The sequence below is a fragment of the Bemisia tabaci genome, chromosome 10 (assembly GCF_918797505.1).
Source record: "Bemisia tabaci chromosome 10, PGI_BMITA_v3".
Classification (NCBI taxonomy): domain Eukaryota; kingdom Metazoa; phylum Arthropoda; class Insecta; order Hemiptera; family Aleyrodidae; genus Bemisia; species Bemisia tabaci.
The window spans coordinates 26473598-26496021 of NC_092802.1; the positions used below are offsets into that span (position 1 = coordinate 26473598).

The 22424-nt window shown below is 39.3% G+C and overlaps 2 protein-coding genes across 4 annotated transcripts in view; one reads left to right on the forward strand and one right to left on the reverse strand.

Annotated features, from left to right (window-relative positions):
• Nucleotides 1-14465, reverse strand: LOC109044615 (alpha-amylase-related protein). Of its 2 annotated transcripts, none has more exons than XM_072305481.1 (11): nucleotides 14203-14465; nucleotides 13243-13437; nucleotides 11672-11832; nucleotides 11053-11224; nucleotides 9922-10037; nucleotides 8860-8990; nucleotides 8046-8162; nucleotides 6823-6941; nucleotides 3638-3845; nucleotides 2559-2686; nucleotides 1-1516 (listed from the first exon to the last, which is right to left on the reverse strand). In XM_072305481.1, exons 2-11 carry the CDS (start codon nucleotides 13420-13422, stop codon nucleotides 1160-1162), a joined length of 1689 nt encoding a protein of 562 aa, XP_072161582.1. In that variant the 5' UTR covers nucleotides 13423-13437; nucleotides 14203-14465; the 3' UTR covers nucleotides 1-1159. The 2 variants fall into 2 exon arrangements, with proteins under 2 accessions (XP_072161582.1, XP_018917983.2); XM_019062438.2 differs by having other exon boundaries at nucleotides 13243-13426; nucleotides 14206-14464.
• The window catches only part of LOC109044626 (hatching enzyme 1.2), a 23653-nt gene continuing 5768 nt past the window's right edge, over nucleotides 4540-22424 (forward strand). Inside the window, exons 1-3 of one of the 2 annotated variants that reach the window (XM_072305488.1) lie at nucleotides 4540-5652; nucleotides 19407-19569; nucleotides 21471-21644. In XM_072305488.1, the coding sequence (XP_072161589.1) occupies nucleotides 5524-5652; nucleotides 19407-19569; nucleotides 21471-21644 (466 nt within the window). In that variant the 5' untranslated portion in view covers nucleotides 4540-5523. Of the gene's footprint in view, nucleotides 5653-15358; nucleotides 16370-19406; nucleotides 19570-21470; nucleotides 21645-22424 lie in introns of those variants that run through there. The other variant, XM_019062449.2, reaches the window with a different exon arrangement.

Below are 22424 nucleotides of genomic sequence, written 5' to 3' on the forward strand. Positions count from 1 at the left end.
TTATGTTTAAAAGTTTTTATTAAATGATAAATCGGTCACTTTTTTCTATGGAAGTTGAGCACTCAATTTGTGAACATCGAATTTGGTATCAATTGTACATGACGGTAGCTCCTTGAATTGTTTTATTTCTAATACATCACAGTTTATGTCTAAAGTAATGTAGCATTCGAATTTACGATGGAAAAAAGGGACATATCTTTCGAAACCCTTATTTCTTCTAGGAAAAAAATTCCGCACACTCCGGAATAAAAGTCATTTTATTATACTTGCGTCTTTTATGTCTATCAATTTCAATAATAATCAGCTGGGTCGCTTCTTTATCCATCGCTTTGTCAAACGATTTCAATAATCAGCCCGCTGGAGGATGAGAGTATAAGCACCGACCGTATCACCTACATCTAACTCCATCGACGAATCCCAACATTAAACTCCGACCAAATACGTTTGACTCAAATCGGTACAACGAAACGATGCCCACACTGGAAAAAAAAAAAAACACATTGGATCTAGAGTCCAGACTCTTAAAAACATCGACAAGAAAAAATACTCTTGATTCAATCAGATGTAAGCTTAAATCAAGAACCAAGCTTCTTATTTTGAGGGGATTTCCTTTTGATTTCAGCTTAAATCTGATTGAATCAAGAGTCCTTTTTCTTGTCAATGTTTTCAAGAGTCTGGACTCTAGATCCAATGTGTTTTTTTTCCAGTGTTGTTTATTAGCCTTGTTTGATTATAATTTTAATTCACCCATTGACTTAAAATGACGGCTCCCAGCCGTCTGTTGATTGTTCGCGTTATTTCGGCGATTCTCCGGTAGATTGCGCTCTCATCAATGTTTATATGAGTAGTGTGGCCACTCTATGACTTATTGTGTACGGTAATTTCTTGTTTTGCAACGGTATTTTCATATTTCTGTGCGTTTGAACATGAAACAACCTCAAAATTTTCTGATTTTCGCTAATTTTGCGATTTTTGCGACTTTGACAGCTGTAAACCACAATAAAAAAATCATTTCGTTCAAAGTTTCCACCATTTTTTTCAAACGTTGTATTGTGAATGCTTATTGTGTCAATTTTCACCCTTAGAGAAAGAATTTCTGGATTATTTTGAAGTGTTCAAAGTTACTGATTTTCGTCAAATTAAATCATTAGTCAATGGGTTAAACTACAAGTTGGATTTCTCGGTTGGACTTGGACTGCCTGCAGAGGAACCACGTGACAACTCCGACGCCGACGACGACCGCAACAGCGAGGACGATCCACCCGATGGTCTCCACGATGGGGTTGGGGGTCTCCGGATCCGGGTACTTGGACTGGAGGCTGATGGCCAGGTAGGGTGGCTCGGTGGCGGGGGCGGTGCAATTGTTCGACGACCGGATCATCCCCGGTAACGAGACTTCGATACTCCCGTCTTCCTTCACTTCCACCCTCCGCTTGAGGCCGCCCATGCACATCTGGTGGTGCTGGCAGAAGTAGCCCGTCGCCAGGTCGCAGTACACGCCCGCGGGTAGAGGCACCTGCGTGGAAGAAATGGGTCACTAGACAATGAAAGAATTTTGACTTGCAAATATATTACACTGGAAAAAAAGACACATTGGAAATAGAGTCCGGACTCTTAAAAACATCGACAAGAAAAAATACTCTTGATTCAATCGGATTTTTGCTTAAATCAAGAACCAAGCCTCTTAATTTGAGCGGATTTCCTTTTGATTTAAGCAAAAATCTGATTGAATCAAGAGTGTTTTTTCTTGTCGATGTTTTCAAGAGTCTGGACTCTAGATCCAATGTGTTTTTTTTTTCCAGTGGTTTACAAAAGTCAATGACGAGTAAAACCAATACCGCATACCCATACTGCCGATTGCCGAATTTCCTTCGATAAAATTTTCATTTTTGAGGATCGATATGAACATTTTTCACTGAAATTTTCAGGAACTTTAAATAAATATAAATATTTAAGGAGCAAAAATATTTGAACAATTGGAAGGAAAATATTCATAAGTTAACTGGGGAATTTGTGTTTTATCAAAAGAAATTTGGCAACGCCGCATTGTGATACTCCCCGCTGCCGTGAGAGAGTATCACAGTATGAACCTTCAGACTTTGCAAAATTTTGGTGGTAATTCTTATATTCTTTTTTTACATCGGATAGCCGATCGAAAACAATCGATTCTGTATGGAAAAAGTGACCCGACGTCACACAGGAGTCTCGGAATTCGGGACCTGGAAAATGGTTAAAAGTGGCGCCAGCTCTTCCACTTACATTACGACTCTGCGATCTCTATGGAGATGGAGATAAAGAATCGCTACAGCTAACGTTGATGTTAGCGCCTGGATAAAATGGATACAACTATACGTACTTTTTGGATGTGCTCGTTGCCTATGCAACGCGTTTGAAGGCGTTTTGGTTTCCGTTGCGCACACTATGAGCAAGCGCATCTAGTTCATGAAATATTCTGAATGCAATATTTCGTGCCCCGATAAGGATATTATCAAGAGCTAAAAGGACACTTAAGGATTAAAGTTAATGAGAGTTTACAACTAAACCAATTCGTGCACTACCTTGAAAGTTTGTTTTAACGACTTCACGTCTGCGTTGAATACAGCGAAGCCTTTTTTGCCCCTGATAAATGCTGCTTGAAGAGGAGATCCGTTTGTCCAGTCACTAAACCATGTCTCTACCGGTGCGTCTAAAATGCGAAACAAAGGCTGATATAGAAAGGAAGAAATTTGCAAGTCTCGATGTTTTTCGTGCATCAAATAAAGTTGGTATGTATCGTCGTTTCCCTGACGAAGGAACGTGACTCGATTCCAAGGTTGCAAAATTGCCTCAAACCATTCCATTTTTTACAAGAATGTACCTGTGTAATTTCCGACCAAAATTGTGCTGATTTTTGTTTGAGATCAAATGAAAAATCGGTAAAATTTCAAGTTAGGAATGCCCACGATTGTACAGTCAAAATTGCAATTTGCGAGGGGAAAGTCAACAATATTGAAATGTAGTCACGTAACGTGGCGTGGCGTGAATTGCGATAGATCGATTGTTATGCCATTTAAACCTATGTCAAAGAATCGATTATTAAGGTGTTCGCTGCGAACACCCTGTTTATCGATCCTTTTCCATAGGTTTAAATGGCATAACAATCGATATATCGCAAAGCACGCCACGCCACTGGTAACGTTCTTTCGTAGGAGAAACAACGATATAATCCCACTTTTAGTAGTTTTTTTTCCTTTTCTTATTTATATGTTTTTGTTTTTTTTTCCTTCCTTGTTCTCTCCTGCAAAGGTGTCGCTGGCCGTGGTTGCCAAGTCACTGCTTCAAAATGGACTAATATACTACTACTTCCTGTCTTATCCTTTTTCTCCATCTTCCTTTTCATTCTATTTTTCTTTTTCATTTTATCTCTTCTTGTGCGTGTTAATTAGTTTGTTCCGCTCTATTCGACATGTTATTGTTCCTTCTTTCTCTTTTTTATCAGTTAGACAACAACATTTTCACAAATATTTATACAAATCCGTTAAAAGTATATTTTTTAACATATCAATGGTGACGAAAAATGACGGAAACTTGAAATGATCGGAATCAAGACGCGCATTCCTTTAAATTTCACCACAACTATTCTCAGTCATGGAATCACCTTGAACAAAGTTAGTGAAAAACTTGATAATCCACTGAAGAGGTTTAAATCTGTGTTCGCACATCCAGCCGTCAGAGCAGTTTAGAGGGTTCTTAATCTCCTCTGTTTCCTCATTCATTGGCGGTCCTGCGTTCTGATCCGTATAGCTGTAGCCTGAGAAGATGCTAGGTATGTCCGTTGTAAATGTCAAAATAAATGCGTCCACGACCTGTGTATGCAAAATAAAAATAACTTGCTAGTTTTTTTGTCTCATTTTTTTGCAGGCCATTAAGTAGATGGATCAGACTCAATCACAATGGGCATCTTAACCTGAGTCATCTGGAGAATTCGGAAGACGAAGAGTAAGCAGAAGAAGAAGAGAGAGAAACACAGAAACAGAGGAAGAAGAATGGAAAAGAGGAGAAGGAGAATTAAAAAGAGAATGATACAAAGGGAAGAAGGTAAACTAAAGAGAAGGAGATAGAGGGAAGAGGGAGAAGTAGACGGAAAGAGAGCAGGAGACAAAAATGTAGGAAATGAGGGAGAAAAAGGAGAAAGAGAATTAAAAATGGAAGGAGAAATGAGAAGAGAGGGAGATTAAGCTGAGAGAAGGAAGAGCAGAAATAGGAGGAGGGAAAGGAGGCAAAGAAGAATAAGAACAAGTACATACAGAAGATGAAAAAGAGGAAGGGGAGGAAGAAGGAGAGAAAGGATCTGACGAGGTAGGAGAATTTTTTTCTTTTTTTTCTGCTCCATCTCTTCTCCTTTCTCTCCTTCTTTTCTTTTTCTTAAATCTCTTCTCATTTACCACTATTTCCTCTTCCTCCTATTTTTTTTTGTGAATCATTCCTCCTCTCGCTCTTGCTTTTATTTTTCTTTATCATCCATTCTCGTTTTCTCCTTTTACCTTTTTTTCTCTCTTAATTTCACTTATTATTCTTCCTCTCCTCCTCCTCTTGTTCCTCTTGTGCGTATTCTCTCCTGTCTTCTTCTACATCTCTTCCATCAGATTTCCTCATCTGACATTTCGACGGTCAAAGTACGAAACCACGTATCTCCGTTTGCAAAGTTGCAGACTTCCCGTCATACTTTATTTTTTCTTTGGAGATCTAGTCGATCTATTGTCTTGAAAACTTCCTTGATTCATCTTCCATGTCAGAGGAATATTCTGCAGAAATGTCAAGCTTTACACTTGAGTTCCTGCTCTTTGAAAAAATAAAGTAGGAGCGGAGATTTTAAAACATCTCAAAGGAAGTACGTGCATGGTGTTGCCCTTTGGCCATCAATATGATGAGAGTCGAAACACTCGAGTCTGAACCGTTCTCTTTTGACACAGTAGATACTAATTATACAAAACATGAGACTCATTGCTAAAATGTAATTTTACGAATGAAGTTGAAAAAAATTGAACAATTTCAAGTGATACTCTTAGATTGCATCACTGATTACGCATTTTGCGAATACATGAATGAATACCGCGATTTTTGCACACGGCACTCCTTCCTCTCCTCACTTCGTGGCGTACTGAGCGATATATCGAGTAATCTAAACCAATGGAAAAGGATCGGTAAACAGGCTGTTCGCAACGAACACCTTAATAATCGATTCATCCCCATGGCTTCAAATGGGGAACTATCGATGATCGATTTTTGCACACGGCACTCCTTCCTCTCCTCATTTCTTGGCGTACCTTGCGATATATCGAGTAATCTACCATTTAAACCAGTGGAAAAGGATCGATAGACAGGCTGTTCGCAACGAACACCTTAATAATCGATTCATCCCTATGGCCTCAAATGGGGAACTATCGATGATCGATCGCATTCACGCCTCGTCACTATGGTCGCGTAGCCCACGTTTCATACGGTTAAGAGGGCTGTCAACTCGTGATTTCTTCTTGCAAACTAATGATAAAACCAACGCACAGGCCTCGAAAAAGTCATCTCGGTGAGGGCTTTTTCAAATATGCGGTACATTACAGTGGCGTTTTCTGGCTAAAAACGAAAAGAACATGCGCTGCGAAATGTGCGCGGAAGGTAAGTTCGCCTTCAAAATTCTTTTCGCCTTTTGTGCAAGAATAATTATCTCATCGAAAACGTTTGTCTACGTCGCCCACAAATCTTGTTTTACAGTGAGTTACGATAAGTTCATCCCATCCTGACTATGTTGATGTTTTATTTCCATCCAAGTCTATCTGAAATGAATTTCAGTAGCGTGGCGTGCTTTGCGGTATATTGATGATTGATCTACCTACCATTCAAACCTATGGTATTAGATCGATAAACGAACACCCGCAATGAGCACCCTGTTTATCGATTCTTCACCACAGCTAATCGATCATTGACGCCTTGCCTTTAAAGAATATTGTAGATAAAAATAATAATAGGACTATTTTTGCTAAAAGAAACTATTGTGCACGCAAACCATATGCAAATAGTTCCTTTTGGCATAAACACGTCCAACTCATCTCAATCTTTTTGGAGTCATTACAACCCCCCCCCCTTCCCCTTCGTGGACAGAATCAGCTCCAGTGTGAAATGCATTCCAGATCCATTCCAATATTTCTTACGATGAACACTATATTTTAAGGAAGTAAAACTCGAAAATACCACAAATTAGGATTAGTGTTACAAAATGAAGTAGAATTGGTTCGATACAAAGCTAGGTGGGGAGGGAGCTCTCATTCTTGGACTGGAAAGTATTATATCTTTTCGTGACTCTAAATTTTAAATTTTGGTATTTCCGACTTTGATTTTACACGGAGAAAAAAACTTCGTGCGTGGGACCCGGAGTTTAGGTCGTATGGATCTCTGAAGTTTTCGGATTGAGCATCTGAACACTTTAGATCTATCTGTCGAGGTTCGGATCACACATCTGAAACTTCAGTTTTTACATCTGAAGTACTTCGGTTTTCACATCCGAAAAACTTCGGCTCTCACATCTGAAGTACTTCAGATGTAGGAACTGAAGTTTCAGATGTGTGATCCGAACCTCGACAGCTAGATCTAAAGTGTTCAGATGCTCAATCTGAAAACTTCAGAGATCCATATGACCTAAACTTCGGGTCCCACGCACGAGGTTTTTTTCTCCGAGTACTTCAAATAGTTTGAACCCAGCATTATTAAACTATCCTGTGAATTTCTAAAAAATAATTTTGAGATTCCGGATGTAATTTTGACCTGTGAAGTAAGATAAAAATGTATCACCTGCTGTACTCCGCTACGATCTGGTTCGCTTGAGAATCGGTCGATCCATTCCCTACGTTGCTCGTCTTGATTTGACGTCAGTGCCACTCTTTTTTTACTCAAGTATCGTGGCTGCTTGACTGGAAAATAGAGAACACAATGAAACCCTTTGACTCTTAGATGCCCGAGCCAGGTCGATCTACAAAATTATTGATTAAAAAAATCGAGGTACAAGCCAAAATAAATACTATATTATAAAATTTATTTTAGCTTGTGGATCGATTTTTTAAATCAATAATTTTGTCTTTATAGCTTAGCCAGCCAAATTTGACATTAAAACGTATCAATCTACAAATACAACTTAACAAATTGAAAAAAAACGGGGCTCACGGAAATTTTCTTGACAACTACCGCTCGAAATTCCAAACTATGTCAAATTGACCGTAATACCTCCTCTAGGAGAGTTGCGGGGTTGGTACAAGCTACAAGCTACGTCTACAAATACACCCTAAAAGAAGAATTAGACATCAAATTGAAAAAAGTGTCAATATAGCCGAGGATAGAAGAGACGTATTCGGACCTCGTTTTTCAACTTTCCTCCCTAATCGGAAAGACGCGACGCCCCATTCTCAGCATGGAACTAAGCATTGCGAGTTCACGCCTCGCGCCTGCAATTTTGCTGATGCAACACGGACAGCCATCGGGCACGAATAGTTGTATCTCTGCGCCGCCGTCATCAATGTGGATCCCCTTCCTTGCTCTATTACGATATTGTGCAAATGTACGTTTCCGTTTGTCTTATTATTGTGGCGGTGCCTCAAGGGCACGAGAACAACCCAGCCGAAGACCGGAGAGACGTAGCTGTACCTCAGCAGAGGCGGATCTGGCAATTTGGCAACACCGAATTTTCTCCATTTAAACCTATGCTAAATAATCGATTCTTGTCGGAGCATCTGGCCCCTCTAAGAATCGATTCATTTCAATAGGTTCAAATGCAGGAAATCCGGTGTTACCAAATTGCTGGATCCGCCAATGTACCTCAGTTTTAACATTTCTCCCGAATCTGAGCGACAATTTTTGGAGGCATAAACGGAGGAGATCCTCTCTTTGGAAGATTTTTTCGATAACTTCCCGATGGAAGTAAATTACTTTTGAGGTTAGAGTGCACGTGTACTTCCAAACATTTTCTAAGAAGTGTCAAGGCGTATCTAATCCCACAAACTTTTGGAAACCCTTCGTCTTACCGTATTGGTAGATGCTTGCCAGGGATGAGTCCATTTTCTTGAAAACCCTCTTGACTCTTGCTAGAAACTCAAATTCATACTCGGATCCGATGTCCTTGTAATCATCTTGGTAGGAGCCTGGAATGAAATATCACATTTACGGAAAACGGTCATGGAGTATTTGAATAAAGCTGAGAGGAAATCGGTATCTGTCATCTGAGTCCAAGATATTCTATAAAATCTGGAGAGTTTGAAACCCTAAGAACGCAAAAAATATCGTAGTTTCAGGCAAGACAGCAGTAAGTGACATTGACATATTATTTCTCAAGAGAGCCAATGAAAACAGTGCTTTCAAGTTAAGTGTCACCCTCTTCTGCCAATTTTTAACCTGAAAATGTGTTTGTTGTGTGTCCAAAACGCAACCACGAAAGCATGCAGAGGATGGCACTTACGACTGTCTTGCCTAACACTAGCCTAATATGAAAATGAAAAATACCTTTTTTGTATAATTGAAATATAAAATCAGTCTATGTTTAATCATCAAAACGCTTTATAGGAGTCTTTCGGATGGTTAGTAATAATTTGACAAAAAACGGAGGCTTCTTCCGATAAAATTTTCCGGTCAGTAGCTTCTGAGCCTGTTTTCTCAAAATACTTCATTTTTGCACTTGCTGCTCTCTACACTATCACGGCAGTCAGTTGGGTGTTATTAGACAAAATAGCCGGACAATAAATAATTCACTTCCCCTCCCTCCCTCCATTCCCTCTCTGCGTATAAAAATAGAAAATAAAAGAAAAGTAAAAGAAAGTAAAAGAAATATAATCTGCATCTCACCATCCTCATCGTGAACTTCTAGCATCCACGTTGGTCGAAAAGTGGTTTTCCCATCGTTCAATGACACATCTCTCAATTTACTGTAAATTGCTTGCAAATCCTTCGGCCACATATGCATGGCTGCATCTACCCTAGGAATTAGTAATAATACACGTATAAAATAAATGTAATTTTACGAAGGAGGAATAGCCTTGGAGCACAAATGTTCGGGTTATCAATTTTTATCACAGGTTTTAAAAAAAAATTCAAAAAAATCGATTTTTTTATTTTGAAAAAAATATATCTGATATTGCGAACGGCAACTGCACGTAGTTGAGTTCATCTTTCCTCAATAGGAAGCGTGAAGTTTCGACAATTTTAAGCTCCGACTGCGATAGTTTTTTCTACTAAAAATTTCAAATTCCCCTATGTTTATTACGATTTTCGGCTTCGTCATTGATACCCGAAAAAATTATACAAATTTGCCACCTAGATCTTTAAAACGGACCATGGCAGGAACTGATCATTAAATTGTTGGATAAGAGAAATTTAGAATTTCATCTGATAATGTCAAATAACCTGGGGTATTTAAAAAAATGTATATAGAACTAGCTCATATTGAAAAGCTCATTAAGGCGTTATTATTTCGTCACTTTCCGGCCAAAGTATCACAAGCACCATGCAACGTTTCAAACTTTCCTCCGCCATTTTATTTTTTACAGAGAAATTGTCTGTTGAATCTGTTTGAAAATTTCGCTAAATTTTATTGGCAGCACAAAGAAAATTCAGTGAAATTTTCGGACAGCTTCGTTGAACAGTTTCTAGCTCTGTAAAAAAAATAAATTTGCGGCGGAAATTTTGAAACGTCGCGCTTGTGATGCTTATGCCGGAAGGTGACGATTTTTCGATGGACGAAAAAATTATAAAAATTGGCCCAATAGATTCCTAGAGATAATTATGACTAAAAACTAAAATTTCAGGAAACCAGAGGGATTTATGATTCTTTCGTGTATGTATTATGCAGTTCCAATTTGGTGTTGTGATAATATCACGGAGTCATAGTCAGGAGATAAGATTTCATACCGGAAGCCGGCGACACCATAAGAGATTAATTTGTTCAAATATTCCACAATCTTTCCTCGGACGTATTCCTGTGACTGATCCACATCCTGCAGACCACTTAACTCACAATTCCGTACCTTAATGAGACGAAGAAAAATAAATGGGGTAAAATGAACGATATTAAAAAGTAATCGTTGCAACCACAGAAAATCAAATATAGATCTATTTTCTCATAATAATAAGTACAAATAGGTTGATCCCTCTTCTATTCGTTAAATTTCAGAAAAACGAAAATTTACGCTACAATAAAAAGTTCGGGCGCATGGAATGAAGTTTGGTTTACATTGAGCACCGGAAGATCAGAGAAAAACTGAGGTTTTTGGCCATTGGAACCGAATTTTGATAAACTGAACTAGAGTCCGGTCTTTGTGACCGAAGCTTCGATTACCCGACCAAAAAAATGTTGCTGTTCAATGTGGAGCGAAAATGTCTCAACACCCAACTTCAACGTCCGATGCAAGCAAAACATGACGGTCCTTTGTGACACTCTTTGCGTCGAATGATGCAGGATTTATCCCTCTGAGCTGTGGCTCAGTTACACCTATCTCATATTAGTAGCTTTGCACCTCTAGAGCCCCTTTGCCTATTTCTGTTATAAAGTACGTCACTATACGGACATAACACGGATTTAATCGGAATCAGCTTAACTGGATTTCACTTTGTCTAATTTCTTCTTACGTTTTGTTTTGTTAAAAGCAAACTGAATAACACAATGCCTTGAAACTTTTTGATGATTTCCCTAGGATTTTGAAGGAAGAAAGAAGAAGAAAAAAATAACAATAAAAAAACAATATTGCAAGTTGGATTATCTCCTAATTTTCTTTTGAAGAATAAAATACGAGTGGAAATTTGGTAACATCTAGTGCAGTTGGGCGCATTCTGCAAGTTGGCGATGCTGTTTTTTCCTCCATTTAAATCTATTATAAATATCGATTTCATGTGCAACAAGCAGCCTAACCAAGAATCGATTGTTTTTCATACATTTAAATGAAGGTAATTAGTGTTGCAAACTTTCAAGAATAGGCACTTTATTGTGAGGTTTGCCACAACAATTTGCAAACAATATTATATGTAGGTTTAGCCTTAAATTACCGTTATTTTGTCCTTCCAATTTATTTGACAGGTGGTGTGGAAATTTTCTCGATTGAATCCAAGGCCTGGGTATGATTTGAAGTTTACGTCAGCTCTTGTACCACCCACTCCTTCTACCACTCCGCCATATATAGAACCAGTTGCATGATTGAGAACAGTATCCACGTACACCCTGAATAATAAAAATTATACTCTTTAATTCATGCGTAGTTGAGGCCTAAAAAAATATTAAAAACTGGGGATCTAATTGTTAATACACTTTTAATTTTTAGCACTAAGTTCGGATGTAATCTTCAGTCTTCTAAAAGATTTCTGGAAAATCAAATTTCTTTCTGAAATGGGTATAGCGATTTTCGAGAAGAATGCATTTTTCTGCAAAATTGATGCACGACAGTGGAAAAACCTAGGTCACTTTTTGAGATAGTAGCCAAAAACGCACAGTAGGACAGAATATCGGACGCCAAGAAGATTTTCTCCGCTGCTGTGCCTTTAAAAGAGGTTTTTTTAGTCAAATGGCATAAAATCTGCTTATGCGCCGTGTGTAATTGCGGTTCACTCTGAAAGGAGAATACAAAGCCGGAAAAAATTCAAAAATTAGAATCAGAGTTATAACCCTAACCTCACATCGTTCTTGTTGCACTCCTCAACCATCTCTTTAAACTGTTGCTCCGTGCCCAGCCTAGAGATTATATCCCATGACAATGGTTGGTATCTTTCATACCAAGGTCTCCTGATATTACCGGCCTTTTTGATCAGTATATGTTCATTGACGGACTGCACCTGCAAAAATCGAGATTGCACAAAACTTTAGGATACACTCTGAGGTTTGAATATCATCTATTGAATCATCTATTGTCACCCATCCCAAGTAGCAGTGATCGCGATAACTTGCGATTTGATCGGAGAATGTATCGCGATTTTATCCACGTCGATTTATTACAATGTTATAGGATAAAAAATTGTGATTTCATCGAAGAAATTTGTAAAAAAGCATGATAAATTAAGGTAAAATTTTGATTTGATGGAACGCGATTTTATAGAGATAAAATTGAGACAAGATTTAGGAGTATCGCTCTGATGTTGATAATCTTAGAGATTTTATTTATTGTAATTTCTGTACAGAAAACTAATAAATATTGAAATTTAAAAAAAAAAAGTATTGCCAAAAAATTGTCAAAAACATCGCAATTTAATTTCAAAATATCGTGATACTTATTTCCTTTGAAAAATGCTACTTGGAACTGTCTCTATTGAATGTCACTCCCAAGTCTCATCAGGGAGGCGAGAGCTCAGGTCAAGCACGGTTCGTAGTTGAGTGGTCAAAATGTTGTTATTTAATGAATTCAAGAGGCTTCCGTCAATACTCCACAAAGAGAGTATTTTTAAAGTAAGTGCATGTTTAAAATATCTATAGAACTAGTTACATTCAATCATATTGATGACAAGGCTCTTCAACGGTATACACTTGGTCAGTGGGTCAGTTGTACTGGTCTCAGTATGGTGTTTTGATGCTTGATTCTTGTAGATTAGCTCAAAATAATAAGATCTGTCGATTCTGCAACTTTCTATGTTCAATATTAATCGAGATATCACGCTTTGAAAAATTCAGTTCATGACGTCATCCACCGCGGAAGTGACACCCTCGCTTTCTTCCACCTTGCTTTCATCCAAGTTTCACGTTGAGTAACCAGTTATAATGTGTGTCGAATGAATGTAAGGTAGAAAAAACCAGGGGTGACACTACCGCGATGGATGACGTCATAAACTGAATTTTTTAAAACGTGATATCTCGATTAATATTGAACGTAGAAAGTTACTGTTTGGACAGGTCTTATTATTTTTGGCTGAAGTACACGAATCATCGAAACATGATTCTGTGACCAGCACAACTTACCCATTTGCAAATCTCTGATTTTTGAAAATTGAATCGTGCATTTCGAAAAAGGTCAAAAACGAGTAAAATCATTTTTGCGGGAACGCAAAAACATTACCAGAGAGAGAAAATTAGAGTGCAGGAAAAATTGTCTCTTCGGTGTCGAGGGACCACAACACGAAAGAGAAATTATAAGCCCTGTAATTGAAACTTGTTCTCATAAATTGTTACCATAAAAAAATTCACACAAAATATAGCGTCCATCGATTCACTTTTTAAATACTTTTAGAAAATAAAATGCACGGACAGGAACTAACCAAGACGCCTCCAAATTTTTGGGGGCCAAGAACCATTTTGCATTCCTCTTTGATGGCGTTGAATGGCCACTCGAATAAATGAACGATGACCCGTCGATCTCCACTCATGCCTGTGTCAAATTGACCCATCGTTGAGTGCAAACATAATAGAATAATGATATATTTGGACAGCAGCTCCATCTTCCTGTAATCAGATACGACCAGTTGAATTAAATACCTAAAGAAACCTCATCTGTAAAATATACTAAAATTTTATATTATTTCCAAATGGGATAAAAATTGGGACTCCTCATAGAAAAAAAAGCCCTCAGTCCACAAAACTCAAGATCAAGTACTTGATATCTGTACAAAGAGGATCATTAACCGAACACTTGGAGACAAATAATGTCGAACCATATCTGCGTTGTGGCGGCTTGAAGTTTGCAGTTCAAAAAACGTTGTTTCAAAGAAACCTTCTTAATATTTTAGCCTGATCGACCATAATATAGGTGCTGAGCTCAAGTGAAATTATATACTCTTCTTTGACACAAAAATGAATTAAACAGCTTGAAACTCAGTCTCTATACCACTGGAGCGTATACCTTAAAAATCTGAAAATTCAATTTTTCGACCGCATACTCCACAAAAATGGACGGATTCATCATGAAGGGAATACTGCACATTGTATGAAAGCAAAAAGATCTAAGTGTCTAGGATTTTAATCAATAGGAGTTTATAAGGATTTAGGATTTTATTGGCATTTTGTATTATATAGGATTCAGTATTTTATAGGGTTTTAGGATTTTATTGGGATTTATGATTTTATAGGGATTTAGGATTTTTAGCACCTTGTTGATAGCCAATTTGCGCATAGTTCCATTCAACAATATAAGTATAATTATCTTGTTGAATTTACGAAAGCCCCACTTATTTGCGCAGTCGCCCTCTTTTCTGGATAACTGATTTAAATAGTGTACATCTTACCTGAATTTTAATGATCAGAATGAAGGTCCAGTTGAAGTGATACCAATCGCGGGAGTGAAAGTAATCACAAGAATTAGCAGATCAATCGCGCACATTCATATCGACTCATCTAGTTTTTCCCTGAGAAAATAATTTTCACATGAGTCACGGAAACGCGCACGTTGAGAGAAGGCAAAAGTAGTTAATTGGCGAGTCCGTATTTCGATCACGTCTCGATAGAGTAAGTAATTCAATACAGTAAAATATGACGAGTCTTACATCCACAGATTGAGAGGTGAATTTTCACAAGTGTCAGATAAGAGGAGTGTTCGCAGTAGCGGTAAATAATTTGTTCGACTTAAAATCTCAATTGACTCGAACGGTTGCTTTCGTTGTATGGTACCTCTTAATTCTTATTGCTCAAAAGTTTGAAATGGAGGATAATTTAATTTTTGTTGATTGTAGTGGCGCGACGTGAATGATCGATTATCGATATTCCCCCCCATTTGAAGCTAGGTAAAGAATCGATTATTGAAGTGTTCGTTACGGACACCCTGAACCACCCCCCCACACACACACACTCTTCCTCCCTCACACACACACCAAAAAAATCAAAATAGGGTAAAATAAAGAATTTTCAGTTCAACAAGATCGTTTTAAAATTCGATGAGAAATAGCCCCAAAAACTTGCTTTGATTCTGCTTAAATATTTCTTATTTAAATGTAGATATTGTTTAAATGAAATCAAAGAAACAAATCGGTCCTGGTACAGTGGCAATTTCAAATGCAATTACTTGCAGGTAGCACATTCCATTATGACCAGTCATTTGCACGGAAACGTGCAAAATTGAATGTGCTCTTTGTCTTGTCTCCCCATTAGGAAACTTAGATGCAACTATTCATCCTCAAGGGATGCCCGTGGTGCCTACTTACAAAATTGAAGGCGTTCCGGCTTTCCCGATGGCAACATTTATAGATCAAAATATTTGTGCTCTTGATATGTCCGTGTTATTATTTTCTGTGATTTATTGTTTAAATGAAATCGAGTAAATAAATCTGTCCTGGTACAGTGATGATTTGCAAATGCAATTACTTGTAAGTAGCACATTCCATAATGACCAGACATTTGCACGGACACGTGCAAAATTGAAGGCGCTCTTTGTCTTGTCTCCCCATAAGGAAACTTAGATGCAACTATTCATCCTCAAGGGATGCCCGTGGTGCATACTTACAAAACTGAAGGCATTTCGGCTTTCTCGATGGATACATTTATAGATCCAAATATACGTGCTCTTGGTATGTCCGTATGTCCGTGTTGCATAAACACACAACTGAAGGCACTCGGAGTTTTGTAACAATAACCCTGGATGTAGCTTTGTTCGTCCTCAAGACATTTCGAGGCATGTATGCTGGTTGCATACACACAAAATTGCAGAACGCCGTAGCTATTTCATTCCATTACCCGGCTTTAAGCGTGGACCGAGAGTAGGAAAAAGGAACGATGTATATAAAGATCGAACAAGAAATAAAGTTGAAAGTGGTATTCCTCTAAAAGACCCAATGTGAGAGACAAAATTCAAAGACGATGTTTTGTTTATTTCAAATATTTTCTTCACTTCAAAATTTTGTCAGGAAAAAAAGTTAAGCTTAAAACCACCGATAACCTTTTTTTTGTTTTTTTTCCCTAAATATGACTTAATGTTAACTTAGTTCAACCTGGTGCGTTTAAAATTGCGTGTCCATGAGACACAGTTCTGACATCAGGTGAGTCAAGCAGCATCAATGCGGCAACGCCGAAAATAGTGCACCTAACGAAAAAAAATTTTATTAAAAGCATCCGATATCACTTTTTCCCTCTTCGCGAAACACGACCCTTTTTTAGGTTTTTTGACACTTATGACCGCTTGATCCGAACTCAAAATAAATCCTGGTACGACTGGCCTTACACATTCAGCTCTGCTCTCTCAAACAGAGGCCACTCAATTCATACATGAGTCATTACTCGACCATAAAATTGTATGCATCGCGGCGAGATGTGCGGTGGTGTTACTACAATTAAAATCCGGACGCCGAAATTACGACGATGCTTCGTCAGTGTCGTGATCTCCTTCCCAGTCAAGCATCGAAACTCTATTTTTCATGCTGCATCACTAGTGACCAATTCCATTTGTGTGTGCATCCGCAGGTAAGGTACTTTAACTATACAGGATGATTCAGGGTTAGACGGTCAGACTGCATCAGGAGCGTTTTCTATGGGTCTTATAAGACTTTCTTGTTGTATATAGTTTTTTTTTTTTTTCCAAAAGTGCCCCCAGTCGGAACTACGCCCCCCCCCCCCATTTCGGAAAGTAAATCGTTTTTCCTGAATTTTGGCAACGGTTGTGAACCAAATCTCATGAAAATTTGTACTTCTCTGTACCTGAATTCATAAATGATTTTAAAAAAAAGATGTAAGAGAGGGGGTTTGGGGGTGTTTCGACTCCTGCAATCTAGCCGTTTAACCCTGGATTACTCTGTATCAGGATGGCAAAATTTCATGAAAAATACAATTTTGAAATTTCAAGTGAAATATTTCATGAAATTTCAGAAATTTATGAAAGACATTGAAAAATATCGGTTCCTTTTCATGTTTTGCAAAATGTAAAATTGTGACTTTCCTCTATTTTTGTGTGTTTGAGTGCGGGTTGCATACTCTAGCCTCTGAAATATATGATATATTTCACAGCCTCGTGAAATTGCATGAAATATTTCACTGAAATTTCCAATCTTTCATTTCTTTCATACGTTTCATGCCACCCTGCCCTGTACATTTCTTCCGTTTTCTTTCTCTATTCTTCTTCGGCTGTACGTATTAATAGCTAAATTTAAAAATCCAAGCATTTTTGATTGCGCAGACACTTCCTAATATACTCCATTTTTCTATGGACCATTGGTGAGAAATTCGCATGTTGTCTCTCCAAAATTTCACGCATTGGCGGTTCTAACAATTTGGCAACGTTGTTTGTTCTCCATTTAAACTTATGGAAATATATCGATGCTAGGAGAGGCCAGGTGCTCCAAAAAGAATCGATTATTTGACACAGCTAGGTTTAAATGGAGAGAAGCCAATGTTGCCAAATCACTGGATCCGCCTCTGATCTCACGTAGAAAACGATTGATACAACTGAAGGCTTTAGAATCAACTTTTACACAATTTGATTCGAGTATACTCGTGTCTTTTTCAAGAGCGGGATATTCAATTTTTTGTACAAAATTCTAAATAAATACGTTACTTTCTTGGTTTGAAATTAACAGCAGCTATTTTCGTTGCACTAATCGTGTTTCACGTAGAATTGAAGCGCTAGCTGGGTGCAAAAAAGGACATTCCTTGGTAGTGGTGACTCCAAATCTCCGCTAACGTTTCATCCGTTATGATTAAAGCTAATGTATGTAGTTCGTCGTGACTTTTACTGAATATTCTTCATAATTTAGCAATGCTGAAAACGTAAATTTTCAGGAAATTCTCCCGATTCTTAGTTTCCTCTCGGACGGATAATGGCACTGAAGATTCTAAAACACCGCGACCTAGAAATGCCCTTTTTGCACCCAACGCCCCAATGATATTGGAGAGGAAACCTGTATCGGAATGATTAAATTCGTGCCTTGTCTAGTAGCTCTTAGCAACGCCTATGCTAAGAGCAACGGAGATGGGTTTCTGGAGGAGGTCGGCAGGAATTTCTATGAGAGATCGGGTCCGTAATGAGAGAGTACGTCATATCATGGAAGTGGAAAATGACATCGTGTTCGACGTCATGACCAAACAGCTGGTCTGGTGCGGTCATGTCAATAGGATGACGGAAGAGAGGCTGCCAAAAAATATGCTTGATTGGGTTCCTCTGGGAGGAGACGAAGGGGATGCCCGGTGAAAGGTTGGCGACAGGGGGTTATGGATGAGATGCGGGAGTGCCAACTCCCTGATGACCTGTGGGAGGACCGAGTTTTGTGGCGATTAGGCGTCGCAGAGCGGCGGAGAGCGCTGTGAGAGCGACTCTTATGTAAGTATGTCTAGTGGCCAGTGGCGTGGCGTCCATAGGTTCGCAGTGTTCGCAGAACACCTTAAAATACTTTGAAACAATGAATAAATTATGGCTAAGAATGTGGGAAGCAATACAGAATACAGAATAGTAGATCGCAAATAAGTATCGGGCGCTTGGCTTCCGATAGCGGCATGTTGCGCGGCGGAGAGAGAAAATCCTGTGACGCGTGGTCCGCACCGGCTACCGAACCTGGATGATCTGCGTACGGTGAGGAGAGAGAACCTGGGTGAAATGATGAAGGGGCAAAGGGTACACGAGAGATGAGAGGCACCGGCGCGCGGCGCAGAGCGGAGCGTGAGCATTTGGTTCGGAGACGAGTGCGGACCGCGCTCGTGGAGGGAACACAGCAGAGAGAAAAGGGAGGGCAAAAGAACGAGAGAAGAGAGCCGCTCATCAGTCCAGCTGTTTCCTGTATCAGTGGTCCGCAAGGGTTTGCGAACCGCCGAATTTCCTCTATTGTCGCAATCAGACGCTGAATTTAGCACCTGAATGTGGAAGTCAACAGTCATCGCCCAACGGCTGAAATTTAGCAAATTCGAGTTATTTTCATCCAGATGTGTATCAAATCTACTCGAATAGTTCAGACAAATTCAAAATTGGTCCGATGGTTGCTGAGAATCGTCGCTGAATTTTGCGCGTGACGCGCAAAATTCAGGCATCGGGCCGATGACTTCCACATTCAAGCCACATTCAGCTCCCACATTCAGCGTGTGATTGCGGTGCCAGCCGCGATTCGCCCTCCGCTTCCCCCCCTGCGCCTGCGGGCCGCATCTCCCAGTTTCACAGTCTCCCTCTCCCACCTCTCTCTGCAGGTGCGTGTTGCGAAAATACTTCATCATTTAACAAAATAAATTACAGGAAAACGATCGGTAAAAAGAACATTTCAATGACAATTTACCGGCACAATTTCACCAGAAAGGGTTAAAATCGTGTTCTTGCGGCTTCATTTTTTAAAAAGTTTCCGGGGAGGCCCCCCGAACCCCCCTTTAAGGAAGGGGATTGAACCTTTCTGACCCCCCCCCCTCCCCCCTAAAGTTAACACTCCTACCGAACGCCTACCAGATATAGTCACGCCACGCCACTGCTAGTGGCCCATTTGAAGTTTGATCAGCAAAAGATTTTCTACTAATTCTTCGTAAATTGCAGAAAAAGACGATGGGTTCGTGGCTCATATCCCTTGCGGCCATGTTGCTCAACGCTTCGAAGCCTATTCTGCCACCACGAACCTCAACCTCCAATGAATCTGAATCGGATCCCTGTAAAAGGTTCACACGCGCAGACGTCGCGGGACAAATGTTAACTGTCCGAGGTAAAACACTTTTCCTTCATAATCTTAATACTCAACTGAAGGTTTGAAAATCAACTTTTACACAAGACGAGTGGACTTGTGTCTTTCTCAAGAGCGAGATATTCAATTTTTTGTAAGGATTCTTAATAAAAACGTTACTTTCTTGGTTTAAAGTTAACAGCAGTTATTTTTGTTCGCTTTTTTCGAAGCTTAAGTAGTCGGGCAGGAATGCACTAGTTAGACGCATTTCGCCTTGAAGTTTAAAACTTGCTTGTGGTGGAGTATCTCTAATCTACAGAGAAAGAATGGACACTTCGTTTCGTGGGAACTCCCATGATGAAAAAAAATTTGGTCTGAGGATGAAAGGATTGTTGTCAATCATTGACGATTATCATCTACAGAGACAAGAGGAGGTACCCTACTAACTCCTTTTACTTCTTTTACTTTACTTTTACTTCTGAGGATTCAACATCTCCGTGTGAATAATGAACCGTGCTGAGGAAAAACGCCGTATGAGCCCCTAGGCGGTGCCATATTTCCTTTAATAACCAACGAATTCATTGGGAAAATTCTGAATAATTTTCTTCCAACTTTGCAGAAAGTTTTGCCCCTAATTTAATCTAAAATATCGGAAAATTTTAAATAAAAACATGCATAACTTTCCGGAAAAATATATGTTTTATTCGGAGATAGTTGGCGACTCTCGAATGTTCGTACGGCGTTCTTCCTTAGCACGGCAGTGTACTAGAAAGATTTGCAATTTAAGTGTTTTTCCCTCATGTACAATTTCATAAGAAACATCATCTGATGGTGACACTGCGAATTCCCAGGCTTAATTTAGTTTCTAAAGCCACAAAGGGAAATTATGGTATTTTGCGTACACCTTGCAAAACTGCCTATGAAGTCCACCAATACATATTACCCTCGCGATCCCCAAGGTTTACTTCCCTTCTACTGCCAATTCGACGGTATATCGTCTTTTCTCGGGCGAAGGACCGTAACTTCATTCCAAGGTTGCAAAATTGACTCAAACAATTCGATGTTTTAAGAGAACGCACCTTTGCAATTTTTGTCTGAGAATGTTCTTATTTTCGCATGAAATCAGAGGATGAATCGGTGGAATTTTCAGTCAGAAATGCCAAAGATTTTCCTGGTAAAAATTAAATTTGCGAAGAAATGTTTGGCAACATTGAAATGCAGTTACGCTCTGTCGTAAAAGGAACGACAAATTATGAGGGAAACGGACAGTTTTTCACTGCACTGAAGAATGGACCACTAGACAAGGTACGAATTTTAGCATTCTGATACATGTTTTTTAACTAAAATTTTACGTAAAACACGATACGCACAACGAAAATTACCGAAATCAACTCCTTACGAGGATATTGAATGGTTCTTGATGCGTGAATTCAAACCAACCGCTGACCCGCTCATGAAAACTCAATGCTCTGCGTGATTCACATCGCGCGCTAAACGTTATCATGACAGTCTCTGCGATTTAAAAATCTGGCAACCACAATCTTGACGCTTTGGCTCAGCTATAGCAAATTGCTTACAATTTGAACAGCACATGGTGGAAAATGAACAGTGCTCGATTGAGAGGCTTGCTGAAACTGTTGTAGTGCGCGATTTGACTCACGTAGAGCTTTGAGTTTCTTGTCAGCGGGCAGTTCAAATTCCTCGTGACCATAATGTGAAATAAAAACGTTGATATCTTCGTTAAGAGTTAGTTTCAGTAATTTTCGTTGCACGAACCGTGTTTTACGTGAAATTCTGGTGAAGAAACATGTATCAGATTGCTTGAATTCGTATCTTGTCTAGAGGGTCCATTATGAGGAAAGTGGGCAGTTTTTCACTCCACTGAAGAATTGTTTTCTGAGTTACGCGCTTTTTTAGTTTCACCATCGATACTTCATTTCCAGAATCAAGAATTGATCAATGGACGCCTGAGAGCGCGGGGAATATTTGGGAGATGAGTGGACTTTTCGAGGGTGACATTATGGTAGATCCAAAAGATCTTACTCGTAATGCAGTCAACAATACTTCGAAGCGGTGGCCGAAAGCCATCGTCCCCTACGCATTTCATCCAGATTTCCGTGAGTATGCAACCAGTGGTGATTCTTTCAAGTTGGTAACCCTGTTTTTCCTCCATTTAAATGGATGTATTTCTATCAGTGACCCAGTGAGAGGGTGGTAACAGGGGGTGTTAAATGAGATGAGGAAGTGTCAAGTCAACTCCCTGTTGACCCATAGAGAAAAAAAAGGAGGTGTTTGCATCTTGAGGATTTGTACCCACCTACGTCATCAATGTAAACAAGACGCTCGTTGAGGGTTATGTTGACGCTGTAAAAACGGACCATAATGTCCGATTTTTTTTACTTAAATCAACTCTTTATATAATTTCAAGCACTTTTTAAAGAATGACTTTTTCCCTTAAATTACACCATTTCCAAGAAAATCGACAGGATAAAAACGTCGCTGTACCCAATGACGTCATCAAAGCTATAGATACTCTATGAAAAATTCCAAGATGCCCGAAATACAAACACCTCCTTTTTTCTCTATGCTGTTGACCTATGGGAAGACCGAGTTTTGTGGCGATTAGGCGTAGGAAAGCGCCAGAGAGCGCTTCAAAAGCGACTCATGTATGTACGTATGTATGTATTTCTATCAAACAGAACTATGTGCAGAGGAAAAGATGGGGTGTGCTCGTCAGTGCTCGGGCCATAAGAATGAATAGGAAATATAAAGAGCCAGTGACGTCAGCGGCAACGACGAGAGAAACGACAATCGGGAAGGCGGTCTTTAACTCATGAGCCCTGTCCACAAGGCTCTAGATACATGTCCACGGCTCATGCACTGTGCATACAGTTCCG